Below are 17433 nucleotides of genomic sequence, written 5' to 3'. Positions count from 1 at the left end.
CTTAGTGAGAAAAAAAATTATCTTTTTACAAACTGAAAAAGAATGACCAATAAGCCCATTCGTTACATTCGCTCAAGTATGAATTTTAAAATACTTGAAAAATTCATCAATTAAGCGTCCGAATGTAACCGCTACGCCTATTGGTTGAATTTTTCAAGTATTTTGAAGAAAATAATTTATATATATATATATATATATATATATATATATATATATATATATATATATAACGCTTATAGTGTAATACTGACGTTAAAAGAGGCGTCCCGTAACATAATGGGTCACATGGTCACCCCCCCATAAAAGTTGCTGCGCGTGAGGTAAAGCGCCGGAAGAAAGAGTCTTGATAGTCAGATTGTGGCAGAAAAGGAAGCCGATAGTTATAATGCATACACAAGTTGTTACACTTTACATGACTAATCAATGCTGATTATTTAGGCTGTAAAGAGGCAAATATATAACAGAATAACAAAAGGCTATAAAACACGTGATATTCATAAGGTTTATTTGAATACCACAGTATTTAGAAAATATCTACAAAAAATTCATGAATCCATTTCCTTGAGAGTTTGGCGAGTTTTTCCCTCTCAAATTGCGCGCAGAATTCTCTCAAATGTACACTAAGAAGCAGTTTCTGAAAATCCGTATAGAAAATTGTCTGACATGTCTCTCTCTTTTTAGTGTCTAAGGAACTACTCGATATCCATCCATCGTAAGGCGCTTTCAAGCCCAAATCATAAACAGATCGCTGTTTTTTAGGGCCATAGTCTTTCATATCACTTTGGCACAGATCACACACATAATATTGTCTACATTATGCATAATTGGTTCATTGACCATCCCGGCCGTAACGGAGGTGGTGGCAACGTGTCTATTCGCTTTTCCTTATTCCCCAGAAAACAATGGGTGTTCTGTCTAGAAAATAGCCATTTCACCAGCCGATACCACGGTCAAACTTCGTTCGGTCCTGCATTGGTATTTCGTGAGTGACACCACGGATGAGCTGCAAAAGGAAGTCTTCTTCGTCACTGACGAGATCGGTAAGAAGCTGTGGAATTTTCTGATGGTCGCGATCTTCCCTCTGCCATTTTCGGGGTCGTCGTTCGTTTTGTTGTCGTCGGAAGAGTCTGCGACGCCCCAAGGCTGAGTCTCAGCCGATCCGAAGACGAGGAAAATGATTGCCCCGAATAAGTACATGGCAACGGACACATAGAATATATAGGCCCATCTTCTTGCGTCTCCTTTCTGTAAAATAAATAGAGTAAATGAGAAACAAAAAGTAGTGTTAAAAACTGGTATCAAAATTAATTACTGGCAGCAGATTTATGGGACAGGCCACGAAACTAATTTAAGAATCTGTCCTTAGTACAGAATGCTATCGACAGGTGGCATTACAAATGACACTGGATAATGAAAGTAAAATCATCAATATTGGTTGACCCTATTTCCTCCACAATAAAAAAAGAGATGTCACTAGCTGTTTCAGAAAATGGCGCCAAAGGTAAGAAAAGTTTCCGATTATTGCTGAAATCATCGAAAAATCGCCAATTTCGGGAAATGAAGTCGTGAATTGGGCGGAGATACGGGGGAGGGGGGGGAGGTGCATTGCCCCGCATTCAATGGTGCAGCCGAGTGATATAATGTGTGTGTGTGTGTGCGCTTATATATATATATATATATGAATTGACATCATCATCACAATCATAATCTTTTTCGAAAACTCAATTTCTACAGCAAACATAAGTACATAGTAACCGATGTTTTAGTGTATAAAATTTGCATTGGCATGCAGCATAAAATACATATAGTTTCATACCCCTTGTTGTTCATTTTCATGCTGCACACTGGTTTAAAATAAACAACCATTTTATTTCGAAATTGTAACAGATAGTTCTGTCTTTATCCAACAGGTGACAGCGGGGCCTATAGCTATATTCGAGCAATATCTGTGTGTGTGCATTTCGCTTCCATACAAAAATTATCGATACAGAAAATCGAATAGAATTCGAACTCATTCATCAATTTTGAAGGCAACAATAAATCATCCGTCTGACGCACACGGAACTTTAACGAACATCTTTCGTTTGCACATCGCTGCTATGAAGTTATCAAGTGAAAAAAAAATATGTTGTTGACCACACATTTGCATCTTGACCGCCAAAGAGAGCATTTCTGTGTGCAGGAGCATAACCGCCGATGAAAAAATTAAAATAATGGAGGTATTTAACTTTTTTTAATGCAGGGTGTTTTGTTAATGGACCGACAAACTCGGAGGGTTGTTGGCAGACATCAAGAGGAACTAAAATTGCGATGGAACATGTTGTCGCAGACCTCGTTGAGACGGTGAAAATCGCGAAAAACACATGCAGGTTTCGACGTCACGCTGGAACGACAAAAAGTACAATAATAACTACAAAAAGATTTATTTGATTAAATTATTAGGAAAGTTGTTGGGAAGTGGCTGCTGCTGACGTCATTGCACAACGAAGTAAAAATGATTTCCGGACGTGCTCGAAGATACCAGGTATGCTTCTGATGTCTGCCGCAGCGACGACAATCCGCGCTATACGATTGATTTAAGGTGACCCCATAGGAAAACGTCACACGGATTGAGATCCGGCGAATGTGGAGGCTAAGAAACGGGTCCCGCTCGTCCAATCCATCTCCTTGGGTATGTAACCATGGCCTCCCCCCCCCCACATAGGTGGGGGGGCTCTAGCCCTGGGGCCCGGGACGGTTATCATAATTTTTTTACTTTTTCACGCTATAAATTAACTACAGAAGGGGCCCGTTAAAAGTCTGACCGAGGGGCCCGCAAAAGATCCCAGCCTAGGGGCCCCGCTACAGGATGTGGAGGGCCATGTATGTCACATCGAGGTGATTACGCACCTCGCGGGAAAAATGTTCAGGACCATTATCATGCATGAACCTTAAATCAGATGCATATCAGCGTATTCCTCGTTCGCGTTGTCAGCCATCGCGATACTCATTGAAACAAACAACTAACTGATACACATGCTCACTACCGCAATAGCGCTAATGTACGTCGTCCGCAGCGCGTGATTCTACCCCAGCGCATGCGTTCCGCGACGCTGCTTACGTCAGAAATGGTGAGCGAACCCACGTACTCATTCGGCGATCAACCGACATCCACCTTTCGTCTCCTCTGGACTCAGAGCGTGCATGCGTTTTTCGCGATTTTCACCTTCTCAACGTGGTTTGTGACACCATGTTCCATTGCAATTTTTGTTCCTCTTGATGCCTACTAACAACCCTCTGAGTTTGTCGGTCCATTAACAGAACATCCTGTATATTTGTGCCCATGTCGGGCATGTAGTGTAAAAAAACTCATGTCCGGCAGAAATTTTTAGATTAGATTTAATAGATTTCTCCAGCCCAGATTCAAACGTCATGTCCCAAGTTCAAGAGCGTAGCGAGGGAGTCTGGTCCCCCGGAAATGTGAGAAAATGACCGAAAAAAGGGAAAAAGTTGGCCAAATCTATTTTTTTATCCCTTTGGTTCCCCCCCCCCCCGAACGAAATTTCTGGCTACGACCCTGCCCAAGTCCCCCTCCCCCCCCCCCCCCACTCCCAAAGAATTTGCACACATTCATGTTTTTTCTATCATAAGGTGACACCGACGACGGTATTTTCTATTTTCTGAGGAAATACAACGAGAAAAACTCACCGTTCCATCAAGAAATATCCCCGACACAATGGGTGATAAAATGCCTGGAATGCTAGCAATAGCATTGGACACACCAAATATCTTTCCTAAGGAATAGAGGGAGATCGAATTAGAAAATTCATAAAATATTACAGTATAATCTCGTACATATATTTTTTCGACAATTTGCCGGTACTTAAAGCAGTTATTAGCATGGTGTCTGAAACTGAAACTCAATGGCAATTCATTTTGACTATTATCATCATCATTTATTTGATACAAAGCAGTAAAAACAACTCAGGTATCTAATTTATATAAAGGTGCATTGTGGAACATCGTCGGCAGTAATATTGTATTCTTTTTCCCTCTAGAGACGTTTTAGGGAGCCCCTAAATCCGATTATATTCATCCATAACGTAATCCAGACATTATTTTCGTCCTTACTGTACTAATCTCTACAGCTTGCGTTCGCAAACACAGCGTAAACTCTGCTAAGCGAGAACGTGAATGAAAAACACTCTGGGGAAACCATATCTCTACGCCGAACAGTTTTTTGAGTAAACAAAATTCATGACGTCATGGAATTGGAACCAGTGCCCGTCGAATGTCCAAACTAAAGACATTTTACATCTATAAAAGCATTTCCAGTAACTTTCTCATTGTTCTATGGCAGTGTTTATTGACCTTTTTTCCCCCATGCCATGAGTCGTCTTGACTCTTCACCTTCGTACCTCGTGCACCCCCTTCCCCCACCTCCCGTTTTAACCAGAGCTCCCCCAAATCGAAGAATTAGACCTCCTTTTTATTTATTTGTACTTAGTTATTAGCGCGTGTACATTTGTCGTTTACAAAAATTTTATCAAGTTGGTGGTGTGAGGACTACATAAGATGGCGACGTTCTCACGATATTATCTGTGATGGCTCCCGGAGAACTAGATACCGGGAACTTTTCCATGCGTTAAGGCAACACTTCAACTAGAAAATTTGGCAGCAGGAGCAAGCATGCGTTTTGGTGCCCAGTGAAATGTAGAAGAAATAGTTAAAAGAGTAGAATAGTTGAAAAGAGGGAATTCGGTGCCCCCCTCCCTGGTAAAATACCCTTGAGACCAGGCTGCATATGAGTGTGGTCCTATCTTTAAGCTGGGCCATACTCGTGTCAAGCCTGGCCTTAGTCATTCGCAAATATTTGCTTTCCGCCGATGCAAAGAAGCAGCAGTAGCATAGTCTGGCTGCACACTGGCCCAGACTGGTCCAGGGCCGTCTTAAGAGTATCATGGGCCCCCAGGCCAATTCATTTTTTTGAGGCCCTACCAAACAAATTCTCGAAAATTTCAACCAGATCTCATTTTTGTGAGGCCCCTCTTCGCTTGAGGCCCCCGGGCCGTGCGCGGGTGGGCCCATGCCTTAAAACGGCACTGGACTGGTCTCTAATTGTTCCTCAGTAAAAATTTTCTTCCAGAACACTCTCCAAGGAAATAATACCCCCAACGATCGTTGCGATTGTTTTCGTTCCTCGACCAATGTGTTGCCAGACGGATTGGAAGATCGGGTAGGCGGCATCTTTAACTTGGATTGGAAACTTGAAGGTACGCGACCAACCCTCCAATACCTTCCGACAAACCAGACACGACCCAGGCTCTGTCCCTCTCGAGATATAAGCCTTTTACCCAATCAGGTTGGGTCGCGCTGGGCGACTCCAATACCTTCCAGCATGCCAGTGGTGGAGCGGCCACATTACTTGCCCATGACTAAACTTGGAACGTATTGGGCCAGCCCTGACACGAGTAGTCCCTGACTTTACAAGACGAGAGTGGGGCTGTTCTTGTTCTCCAGATTTTATGCGGTTTCTTTACGCAGGAAACCCTGTGCAATTACTTTAATTTTTAAAGCGGTAGTAGCATTGATCTATGTCATACCTGAGAAATCTGGGACGATGTCCACGATGACGGAGACGTCACCACCTCCGCAGAAACCGAACAAACCCATGGCAGCGGTCAACAGAACCACAACTGCAGTCGTGTTGCAGCCCACGGCAGGTATCGACACCATGCATGCGGCGGGACCCAAGAGAGCTGCGGTTGAAGAAATCAATTACAATAAGTCGAAACGTCTAACAAAGCTGGTTGAAGAGTAATTCTTTAACCAGCTTTGATGTCTATCTGTTCACGTTAGTCTCAAAGTGTGCGTCACCAAACACTGTACAAATACAGGGTGTCCCATACATTCGTTAATATGTTAAAAATTGAAGGAATTAAATACTTTGAATGCGGTTTGCGAAAAAGTTATTGTCATGAAAGGGAATTTTTTTGTCGAAAGAGAGCACTGCACGAAAGCAAATCACTGAAAATATGCAAATCATAGTCCTATGAAATGTAGGGTGTACGATAAACAGCTGAATTTTCATTGTTACTGGTGCTTGCATAAAATTTTCATTGCGCTGTTGTGGACATTGATGGATAAAGCACTATTGGTGAATTTGTCTTACCTGAGCCACGAATCACAATCAATTTCAAGACACAGAAGAAATTGAAGAAAGGTTCTTCCATGGAATTCTGTGATTAGCTTTCGTGTTGCACCCCCTATCAACAAAAATTTGAACTAATTTTTTCGCTTCACCAAAAAAAAAAAAAAAAAAAAAAAAATTTCGTGACAATAACTTTTTTGCAAAAACCCCGTATTAAATATTTTTTCCAATTCCTTCAATTTTTTATAATTTTTTGAACTATTTACGAATGCATTGGACACTGTATATTGGCTGATTTTTCCGTCCCAACTCGGTGGTTAGTAGGACGCCTACACTCTGAATGGAATGTTGTAGGCATTAATAAAATTACTCACCAACAACTTCGAATGATTTCCTTAATGTCGTGATCGAACAGGACTTCCTTGATCTCAGGATATCAGAAGCGATTCCGGAGCTGACTATGGATACGCACAGGACTCCAAACAGCAAAGCATTCACCATTCCATTCTGAATCGAATTCAAATAAAGTGAATGGAAAATAAATAAATATGCTTTGGAAACAACACAAGTATGTTTGTTTTAACACTGTGAAAAATCCACGATGATAATGATTCTTGTAATGAATCACGTATTAGTTCATTCTATCAACATCCAAAGCATACATGCTCATCCTATGACCCCGAGGGCCAAAATTTGTTCCGTGGCGTCAACTGACGTGGCCCGAGACCTCAAATAATTTCAATAAACGTAGAGGTTTGCATGTAAATTAGTTGCTGAAAACGTCTTCTAGAATTTAGAATCTAATCTGAACATAAAATCCAGAAAAAACTGGTCGCTATATGTGAAGACTGATTGATCCCATAAATCCGTTTTCATATCTTGAGGTAGCTAATGGCCCAGTGTGTTTAAACCATACATAATCAACCCGTGGCCCCCGAAGTCGACCTGAAACCTGATTTTGTAAAAATGAACTAGGTGACATATTTCCAAATCACTTCAGTTACTCACGGCACATTTCCAGATCATTTAAATGACCTGAGGCACAGTTTCAGATCACTCGAGTGAACCATGCTACAATTCCAGATCAATTATGAATTGTAGCAGGCCCGCGATCCCATATCAACCAGGCCCGCGGCACATTTACAGATCATTTAAGTACCCACGGCGATTTTAAAGATCACTTAATTAAGTGGCCCGCGAAACATTTTAAAATCAATGAAGTGGCTCGCGCTCTCCTGAGGGTTGAATACCCTTATTATATAAAGTATTGGGTTTTTTTGTTGATGCTTTAAAAACATCATTCGCGTAAACCAAATTCTTTCACTTATATGCAAGATTCAGATGATTTGTAAGAAATTGCTGCAGATGAAAGGGTTGAAACAGCTCACATTTTTGTTTTTTTTTTATCTTATTACAGCCCAGTAATTGATAGATCCTTAAACAACACGAAATCTCACCTTTTCGATTGGAAAATGAAGGATCTCGTCCAGGTAAACGGGAAGTTTCGTTTGAAAGCAGATAAAGCTCCAGGCGCCCGTGAATTTTGCTACAGTAGCTGCCCACAACGGCAAACATCGAACTGCTTTCAGCCAAGGAGTTGGAATGTCCTGGAAGAAAATTTGCATTATACAGAGAGATTGCAATTTACACACAAAAGAGAGCCGAATCATGAGCAGACATGAATAAGTAGCAAATTACCGAGTAGTGATCGCATCATTCAGGTACACTGAATTTCTTTTTCGATGTCTTTATGCACAATATTGATAACTAAGGATGTTTGCCATTAACTAAATAGCTTTCTATGACCTGGCTGTTGAAAATTTTTGTTTGTCGTGCTTAAATTTCAAGATAGCACAAAAAGTTCCTAAATTTTCCACCAGGTGGAGTTCTAACTTTTCTTATCATTCAGCGCGTACTCGTATTGCTATACCACTACGCTACTGCCATGATTCTATCTGCCATACTTCAGGAGTTATTCAAGATTATGTAAGATTTCCAATGTTCTTTATTTCTCTGAATATTTATCCCTTTTGCTCCCGGGCATCCCAAAATGATTCTTAGAGACTGAAAATGATTGTGAGAGGCTGCACATATGTCACTGTATACGAGATCTTCACGTTGTCATAATTTTTGAATGGATAAAGATAGAGCGATGGAAAAAGTGTCTAGGTATACTAAATCGGACATGCGCTACACGGTAACAACAACCAAAACGCCACCTGTCAAAAAATTCTTGAACTTTTCGTCTTGTCTTGACAAAAAAGCTAGCTTTGAATAAAATTATAGCTGAAATTTGTGAACGTTATTGAAGGAGATGGTAAGATATAATTTTGACTTAGCATGCGTGCACTGATTGCAAAAGGCAAGAATTTTTTTATGTGTTTTCAAAAGTTTCTTCTAAAAAGTGCTCCGTGCCGTAAAAATGTTTGGGAAATGGTTCTAAATATATCACCGCCTCTCATTTTAGCAGTGGAGTTTCGGAACACCCTGTATAACATTTTTTTTAATGGTTAGAAACTCGTATAAGAGAGCGGAAAAGTATAGTGATATTTGTTATGATAAGGCTTTATGGAAAACACATACCTTGTTTGCAAAAGTATTCGGCAGATTTTTGAGGATATATCCAAGTTCTCCGTCCGATATACGCGGGTCATCGTTCGGCGAATCGAAAACTAGAAGCCACCAAAACACGGACCAAATGACACCGGCGAAACCTTCAAATAGAAATACATGCAGTATATTTAATATATATATATAATAACCTGTTGAATTATGCATAATCGCCGACTATTTTGGTGAATTTGCTAAACTTCCCTAAAATTACCACTTTTACCGGCGATTATGCATAATACCCAAGCGTCGTTGGTAAACATGATGAATCACACTAAAATCATCACATTTGCCGGTTATTATGCGTAATCGCCATTTCGTATTGGTAAACATGATAAATTGGTTTTAATCAGTTGACCGTACTTGTGAGTCAAAGTTTGAATCGAATATAACGAACTCTGACTTTACGAATTTTTCCAAACATTCGCGAAATAACTCCTACGATTAACTCCTATTTGACTATTTCTGAAATGTATATAACGAACTCCTATATTCAAAAATTTTCACGATCACATCTCCACTGTAATGGTCTCTCACTCATTAAATTTCACTAGCGTACCCCAATACAACGAACTCTTATTTAACGAATTCTTTGGTTTATCGGATTTTTTTACAAGTTTTTGGGCGTGTACAATCACACCCCCAGTATAACATACTCGTATTTAACGAATTCTATAGTCAGACCATATATAGTGAAATCACGATACAACGATACTCTGCGGAGCAAGGAAAAATATCGTTGTTGAGAAATTATCGTTATTTCGGGAGGCAGCAGTTTAACATGAGACTATAGGCATTTCCAAACAAGACATGAAAAAATAACGCTGTGGAGGGTTTTATCGTTACATCGAGTATCGTTGTAGCGAGGTTTCACTGGATTTGACTCATATTCGACAAATTATACGGTTGTACCCAGATATAATGAACTCTCTCTTAACACAACCTTAACTATAACTTAATTTTTTCCAAAGACTCTTGGGTATTATACATAATCAGAGGTAAAAATAATAAATATTTATCAAATTCACAGAGACGATTGGGGATTATACATTATCACGTTTACCGCAACATATTACAATAATCAGCAAATAGAACAAGCACTTATTTGAGATTCAACTAATAAGCATAATCAATCGGTCAACTAATTAATTAATTATGACGTTACCTAGAACGTAGAACGAAGAGGGCCAACCTCCAGCGAAACCGTATTCGCACAAGTATCCGGTCAGCATCATGGACAAGACAACTCCGAAGTGTGTGCCTATGACACAAATGGACAACATAGTGCCCCTCTCCTGTACAGGCGCCCATTTCGAGAACAGGGTGTACGCTGATGGGTAGTTCATGCCCTGTAAAATACATGTAGAGAGAGAGAGAATTAAGAAATGTTCTTGCTTGGTAAACCAGAAAGAGGGAGGGGTGCACAACCTATCAGGTCCGCGGGCCAGAAACTCGCACATAGTGGGTGACCACATGACCCGTATTTTACAGTTTACGGGACGTTTCCATGATTTTGGTTCTTCCCAAATTTTTTCGTAAAATGTATCCTGTTTTTTCCCCCTTGTTATTTTAAAAGGAGGCACATTCCATTTTTTATCTCAAGAATTAAGATCATTTTCTTGACTTAAATTATAATTCATTTGGCTGTAATTGGCACGTTTACTTGCCTTTGACAATTTTTATAGCTATAATTGGCAGCTCTACTTCCCTTAGACAATTTTTTTTTACCGTAATTGGCGACTTGCGTTAAAAAATTTCTTCGCTGTAATTGGGAACTTTACTTGTCAGCGACAATTTTTTTAGGTATAATTGGCAACTTATGTTTAAAATTCTTTTCACTGTAACTGGCAACTTTACTTGTGCTTGTCAATTTTTTTGGCGATAATTGGTGATAACCCATATGGATTGCAATTTCCCGTATTTTTATTAAGGAAATATAGTCATCCTAGGTATCGTGTAGGCTAGGGGTGACCAACTTCTTTCTGTTCGTGGTCAGCTATAGCGTCGCGAGCCGCATCAGTGGTGCAACTTCAGCCGCTCCATTATTAATTGAATTAATTAATTATTTAATAAATTAATTTCGTCATTAGAACTAAGAAATTTGTAAGCAGTCAATCAAGAAATCTGCTGTTGGAACCGATAGTTCAAATAATGATCACAAATTTAATTTTTTCACGGTACTTTTACCTTGTCGCGGGCCGCACAAAATCACTTCACGGGCCAGCTGTTGGCCACCCCTTGTGTAGACAATCGTGTTCAGAGGCGTCGGAAGTGTTTTAGACCTGTGGGTGCTCGTCTTCATATAGAAGATTCCGATTTCTGAATTGATTCTGGGAGTTGCTCAATTCGGTGCTACCTAGGTAGCACCTTGAGCACCCTCAGCTCCGATGCCACTAATCGTGTAGGCATCGAATTGTGTTGTGTGCATTGATACTTTTCACCGGAACACCTTCCGCACTCAGCATGGAATCTGCATTTGGCCCGCGGGGTGGAGGTTGCGCAACCCCTGTTGTAGATGAATCCATTAAATACGCAAATGAGTCAGATATGAATTTCGTATTCGCAACGAGTATATATTTACATGTATTAATCCGAGGACAACCCTTAAGACGATCAAGTAGCTCGAAGAGTTATTCAGACTCGCGACGGAAGGTGTCGCCAATGACAGAAGCGAAGATGCCAAAGTCGCCAGGCCGAACAAGCGTTTCGCTCCGAAGAAATCCGCCAGTTTCCCGCCGATGATCTGAGCGAATACGTATCCATAGAAGTATGACCCGAGAATCATACCCTGAGTGTACGGTGTCCAGTCATACGACCCCTAGAATGAAAAAAAAAAGAAAAAAGAAACAGTCGTGAATTTGTGTAAAAAAATGTAAAAATCCTTCGAAATTAACTCCAAAAATCGATTAACGCACCTTTCACACGCTACGGATTGGTCCGTGCGGGGGATCGGACGTACGGAGATAAAATTGCCCTTTCTGCTTTATTACCGAGTACGGACGAATCCGTAGCGTATGAAAGGAGCATAAGAACTCATCAGGATCAGTGTGCGGAAAAATCATCGCCAACAATTATTCGCCGAAAGTAAAGTTCACCTCCACGCAATTCACTGGTTTGACAATTCACAGTTATGGAAATTCATCGAAAAAGTGACGTAGTAGTACGTTAGTGGGTGAGCATGCGAGTTAGAAAATCAGTGCGTGATAGTAGAGTGAGTGATTTATCAAGTGAAGTGAGTCAGGAGTTAGTGAGCAGGCGAGCAAGTGAGTACGTGAATAAGGAAGTGATTATGTGAAGGAGTTAGTGACTGAGCAAGCGAATGGATGAATAGGTAAGTGAGTGAGCAATTGAGCAATAATTTTTGTCGCACCACGGTCATTTTCTGTACACGAGAACCAAATTACACCGGGACCAACAAATTACTGCTGATTTCTAACGGCAGCCTTTTTTTATACTCACTAAGAGGTTGGTGCTCTAACCCCTCGATGTGGGACTCCTTGCGGTAGCAATATTTTGTGGGTGAGTGAGTGAGTTGGTGAGTGAGCAAGTGAGTGAGTGAAGAGATAAGCGAGAAAATGAGCAAATGAGCAAGTAAGTCAGGAGGTGAGCAAATGGCCCAGGAGATGAGCAAATGAGCGAGTGAGTCAGAAAGTGAGAAAATGAATGAATGAGTCAACAGTATGCAATAAACTTCACTCAAGATTTAAAATATAGACGACAGCACTAAAATCACACAGCCATGAATGCCTGTCTAATCACTAAGTTATGAGCCATAAATTAAAGGTGATGTGTAGGCTGACACATGTGTCCCGGAACATCCCCCCCCCTTTTTTTTCAGCAATTTCGGCCACTCTGACCTTTGTTTATATAAAAAAATGCCCCGTTTTTTCCTGTAATTTCAATGAAGTCCAGTTGAAAATTTATATTCTTCTCTGAAATCCAGGATAAAAATTAATTTCCCAAACTCACAAATTATTATTTTTTTCTGGTTCGATAATTGCAACTATAACTATGAATATCAAAACATTCATCATTGCTTGTATATTATAATGTTAAGCCCCCCCCCCTCCCCCCACCCGTAGAATTCATTTCAATCCGCTGCGAGTAAATCTTCGTTTCTCCCCATCGGCGATTTTTTTGGGAGATTTCAGCGATGATTGGCAACTTGGCTCACCTTCAGCATTATTTTTGGCGCCAAATTTGGTACCAGACAAAGAGCCTGGGTCATGCCTGGTCCTACAGATACTCACTCAAACCGTTAGGTACGCACAAACTTCCGGCACAACTCAATCGGTAGACCCATGGTGGATAGGACCGGAGTTGTGCTCGGTTAGAAAGAATGGGAGCAAGTTTAGAGTGAAAGAATCGCTCATACGGTTACTTATTCACTCACTAGCTTATTCGCTCGCTCATTCACAAACTCATTCGGTCACTCACTTGCTCAATCACTCACTCACTGGTGACGAACTGTTGTCGGTGAATTTTCCCAGCAGTGATTTTTCCGTCGGTGAATTTTCCGTAAATCTTACCTGTCTGGATTTGAGACTGATGTTTGGACTCTGCTGCCAAGTATCTGGACATTTTACTGACTCATCGTCAATTTCTCCTATGAAATTGCTGATGTTTTCGTCCGTGTCATGAGCGGTGCTGTTGACCATGGCCACCATCGCCACGTTCAGACAGACCCTCTGAGCAAATATCAGGGTCATGCCAGTGAAAGTGAGGAGCGTCAAGATATAGCGTGCTGGGATGAAAGTCCCTGGGGAAAAACAAAACGGATTCGTGTTATCTTCTCGTTCAAAAAAATCACGATGTCATTTGTGATTGAGTAAATTGTGGGATAAGGCAGGGTCTGTCTCATGAGCAAGCATTATGGGCCTCGGGAAAAGTGATTTTTCTGAGACTCACCCCGCCCCACCTGGCTATAGAGACGCCTTCCTACCAATTTGCATACTTACTCTCGAAATCAGATCTCATTTTCATGAGGCCCCTGGACCGTGCCTGGGTGGGGGCCCACATTCATTCCGTAACAATATTATATTGAAACATCATTTAACTGGAAAACCTCTTCTGCCACCTATCAAATAAAAACTCAACTGGTATAATTTTTCGATTAGAATTGACCTGTTTTCCACTAATGTGTGCCGCATAAATAAAATAATACGATATTAACTAAATATTTTATAAACAATAATATTGATTAAAATATTGATTTTGCCTTGGAGTTTTAACAGTTGTTACTTTGATATGGTAAAATAATAGAAGTGAAACGCGCTTTATTATCGTAAATCGAAGACGACTACCAAAATCAGGAGTTTAAAGCCTATGATTAGCTCTATTTCGAGCGATTAGCGGGCGTCAAGGACGACTAAATTCTACGCGTTTTAATTGCATTATTTTGCAATACGAAAACAACAACTGTTAAAATTCCACTCCAAACTTAATATTTTAATTGATATTATTGCTTCTAAAATATTTAATTAATTATCGTGCATATTATATTGTTTATGCGGTACACAGATCGGAAACCGATCACTAATTTCATTCGAAAAATTATGACAGTTGAGTTTTTATTTGATAGGTGGCAGCAGAAGATCCAGTTCAGTTACATTTCTTATACGGTTTGCATACGTAAATAGCACGCACGGCCTTTAACTGGCGAACCGTTGATCCTAGAGGCATAATTCCAGTTAGAAAAAGCATCCAAATAACGTGTAGTAATCAGATATGTCATTCATGTTGTAAGGGGAATGTACAGTTATTAAAATAAAAATTTTAACTTTTTATACTGACACCCTATGCTCAATTACACGAAGTTGTCGCCCTGTCTCTCCTGATGCCAACAAAAAAAAAAAATGTTTATGAGTGCAATATTCGCTGAGGTACTCGAATTCAAAAAATGGAGAAATGTTGGGAAAAAACAGCAAAATAAATGCGGGTAAACCGCTTCACCCTTTCATCTTTGAAAACTCTCTGGGTCCCAGGGTTATTACAGTTTCAGTGGTGTTTGATTACGCGGAACACCAATAAATAAATACACCGGTTTTAAACCCATGGCTGCAATGGCAATTCTTGAAGCAATGAGTTTATGAGTTGGAAGAAACCACCAATCCCTTGAGTAAGGAAATCGAGAGAAAAGGGAGCAGAGGTGTTCAACCTTTTGGGAAGAACGAGCCAATTCATCGGTTTGGAAACATGCCGCGGGCCAATGATCAGCAATTCAAATGGTCTGTAAATGCATTTCGAGTCATTTGAATGATCTGGAAATATACCAAGAGCCATTAAAATTATCTATAAAAATGTCGTGGGCCGTTAAAGTGAGCTATAAAATGTGTTGTGTGATTGCTTAAGTGATTGTCAATTGTGTTGTGAGCCACTCAAGTGATTTCCATTTGTGTTTCGAGTCACTCAAGTGATCTGGAAATGTGCCGTCAGTCACTTAAGTAATCTGCAAATGTACGAGCCACTTAAGTGAACTGGAAGTGTTGTAGGCCACGGGTCGCTCAAGTGATTTGGGAATATACTTGGAGTCACTCCAATGAATTGGAAATACGTGCCCCAGTGGCACATATATATCATTCGATAATTTAAATTATCTGTCTTGAGTTGACTTTCAATCAACCCAATAAAAGTTAACGCACGTTATTCAACTGAAATAGATCCGAGAAAATATTTTCAGTGGAAGTTATCTCTCATAAGCAAATGCGAAAATTCTTACTTTAAAATGCTTAAATAGCTGAACGAAGCAAGCCAATAAATAAACAGATACTAACAGGGCCGTCTTAAGAGCATCATGGGCCCCCGGGCCAAGTGATTTTTCTGAGGTCCTACCTAGCAAATTCGCGAAAATTTCGACCAGATCGCGCTTTTGTGAGGCCCCCAGGGCCGTGCACGGGCAGGCCCATGCGTTAAGACAACACTGGTTGAAAAGTTATTCGAATAGTTGTAAGGTGTTAATACTCGTATAAGTGCATTTGATGAATACGAAAAGGATTTGCTGATTTAGATTAAAGGATTAGCATATACCATTTTTTCAATGTAACGCTCTCACTTGAATCTTTTGTGTTGCTGTTATACTGTGGATTTTAATAATATGTATTACAATTTTTTTTTGAATTTATGTCATATACTGATTTTTAATATCAAAAATATAATCTCATAATCTAAAATATGTAATCTTCCAGCTCGTGATTATATGTGTATTGCAGCGCAGTTTCCTTAGATCTAGTGGAGTGTTGGGTGATTGACGGACTGATTTGCTTTTGTATATTTCAGCTGACCCGATTAAGTACAGGGTTTTTCTTTTATGTTGAAAGATCAAAAATGATTTTCGGACTCATATGATGATATGTGAATGTATATCTACACTGTGATAATTACAATGTGTAAAATGTAACACTTAAGTGAAGTAATTATTATAAACCTCAGGGATACTAAATTGCTGCTCGCGAGTTGTTAATGGTTGCTCCCTAGGGTAAGATGTAAAGTTGATTTTTTTTTTTTGTGGAGAAAATAAATGCTCCCTTCGGGGAACCCCGTATGGCGAACTATGTTTGTCCGGCCGGGGATTAGTATCTCTTAAGACGGCACCGAAAAATAACCGAAAAGAATATCTGCAAAGAATTGTAAAATGGGTAGTACAGCGATTATGCAAACTGCCGTAATTAACAAGGGGCAAAACGGGCACACTCAGTTCTGCCGGGGAATGACGTTAGCTGGTACTGACACCAGCTTTCCATGAGACAGCCCTTGCTACTATATGCCCTGTTTCTGCACAGAGTAACCGAACCTATCTGAGGACTGAACGAAAGTAATGCTTTCAATGGAGCAAAATAAATCTCTCAAAACAAAATCACGTATAAAAATAGAATTAGATTGAGCGTCACAACTTTTATTGAATATAAACCTACGAATAAAAGATACCTTTTTGTCTTTTTTAGCATTAGAAAAGCGATAAATAAAATCTTACTTTTGGTTTCATTTTTGCTATCTTTTGCACCATCTCCTGAAGCAGCAGCTGCAGCCGGACAGTTCGCTGACGGCATCTTGATGGAAACCATGTTTTCGCCTCCTGTTCACCACAGAAAGTCTTCCTAAAACAGTTATAGGATGGATTCTTGAATGTTTTTCTGATAAGATAGAAAGTAGTAAGTTATAATTCTCTTCCACACGGATTAGTGTTTTTCCTCAGCTGACGTTTCTTCTTATTTATAAAGCTGCCGCGCCGCCATTTTTGTTCCTCTTACCCCCCTTCTTAACCACAATCTTTCTGTTTTTTTTTTTACTTTTTCAGATAAGCAAATTCCAGAAAAAAGGAAAAAAAATATTTCAGAAAAAAAAGACAAATGCTTCAATAACAGAATAGAGTTTTTTCACCGAAATTCTTTTCTTCTCCTCCTCTGATGTATGTGCGTGTGTCATAATTTTAGGGTTTTCTAGAACAGGATCCATATAAGCCAATCCTCTCAGTGGGATCGAAAAAGCAATTTCAATTTTGTGTGAGTCCTTAATGCTGATATATGTGCTAAGGTAAATGTGATAAATCCAACTTGTTATTATGCATAATCCTTGAGCATTTTGCCGCCTGGCAGTCGAGTGTTAAGGGAGCTAGCCTCTGACTGTGCGGGTCTAGGTCCGGATCCCGGTTCGGACATAGATGTTTATCAACACTAACAAATTCCCTGGACAGATCG

The 17433-nt window shown here is 40.0% G+C and overlaps 1 protein-coding gene across 1 annotated transcript; it reads right to left on the bottom strand.

Moving 5' to 3' along the window:
• Nucleotides 1–484: 484 nt before the first annotated feature.
• LOC149068607 (sialin-like) lies at nucleotides 485–16990 on the bottom strand. Its single transcript, XM_089250737.1, has 10 exons — nucleotides 16710–16990; nucleotides 13270–13499; nucleotides 11322–11558; nucleotides 9906–10089; nucleotides 8714–8844; nucleotides 7588–7737; nucleotides 6505–6637; nucleotides 5583–5738; nucleotides 3688–3773; nucleotides 485–1245 (listed from the first exon to the last, which is right to left on the bottom strand). The coding sequence occupies exons 1-10, from the start codon at nucleotides 16798–16800 to the stop codon at nucleotides 916–918; spliced, it is 1728 nt and encodes a 575-aa protein (XP_089106863.1). The 5' UTR covers nucleotides 16801–16990; the 3' UTR covers nucleotides 485–915.
• Between the last annotated feature and the right edge of the window lie 443 nt (nucleotides 16991–17433).

Source organism: Pholcus phalangioides, unplaced genomic scaffold, assembly GCF_987345545.1.
Source record: "Pholcus phalangioides strain wild (caught in Gottingen) unplaced genomic scaffold, Ppha-v1.0 ptg000024l_1, whole genome shotgun sequence".
NCBI classification, from domain to species: Eukaryota; Metazoa; Arthropoda; class Arachnida; order Araneae; family Pholcidae; genus Pholcus; species Pholcus phalangioides.
Note: the sequence above shows the minus strand (reverse complement) of the source record. Positions and strands in the feature narration are given on the sequence as shown.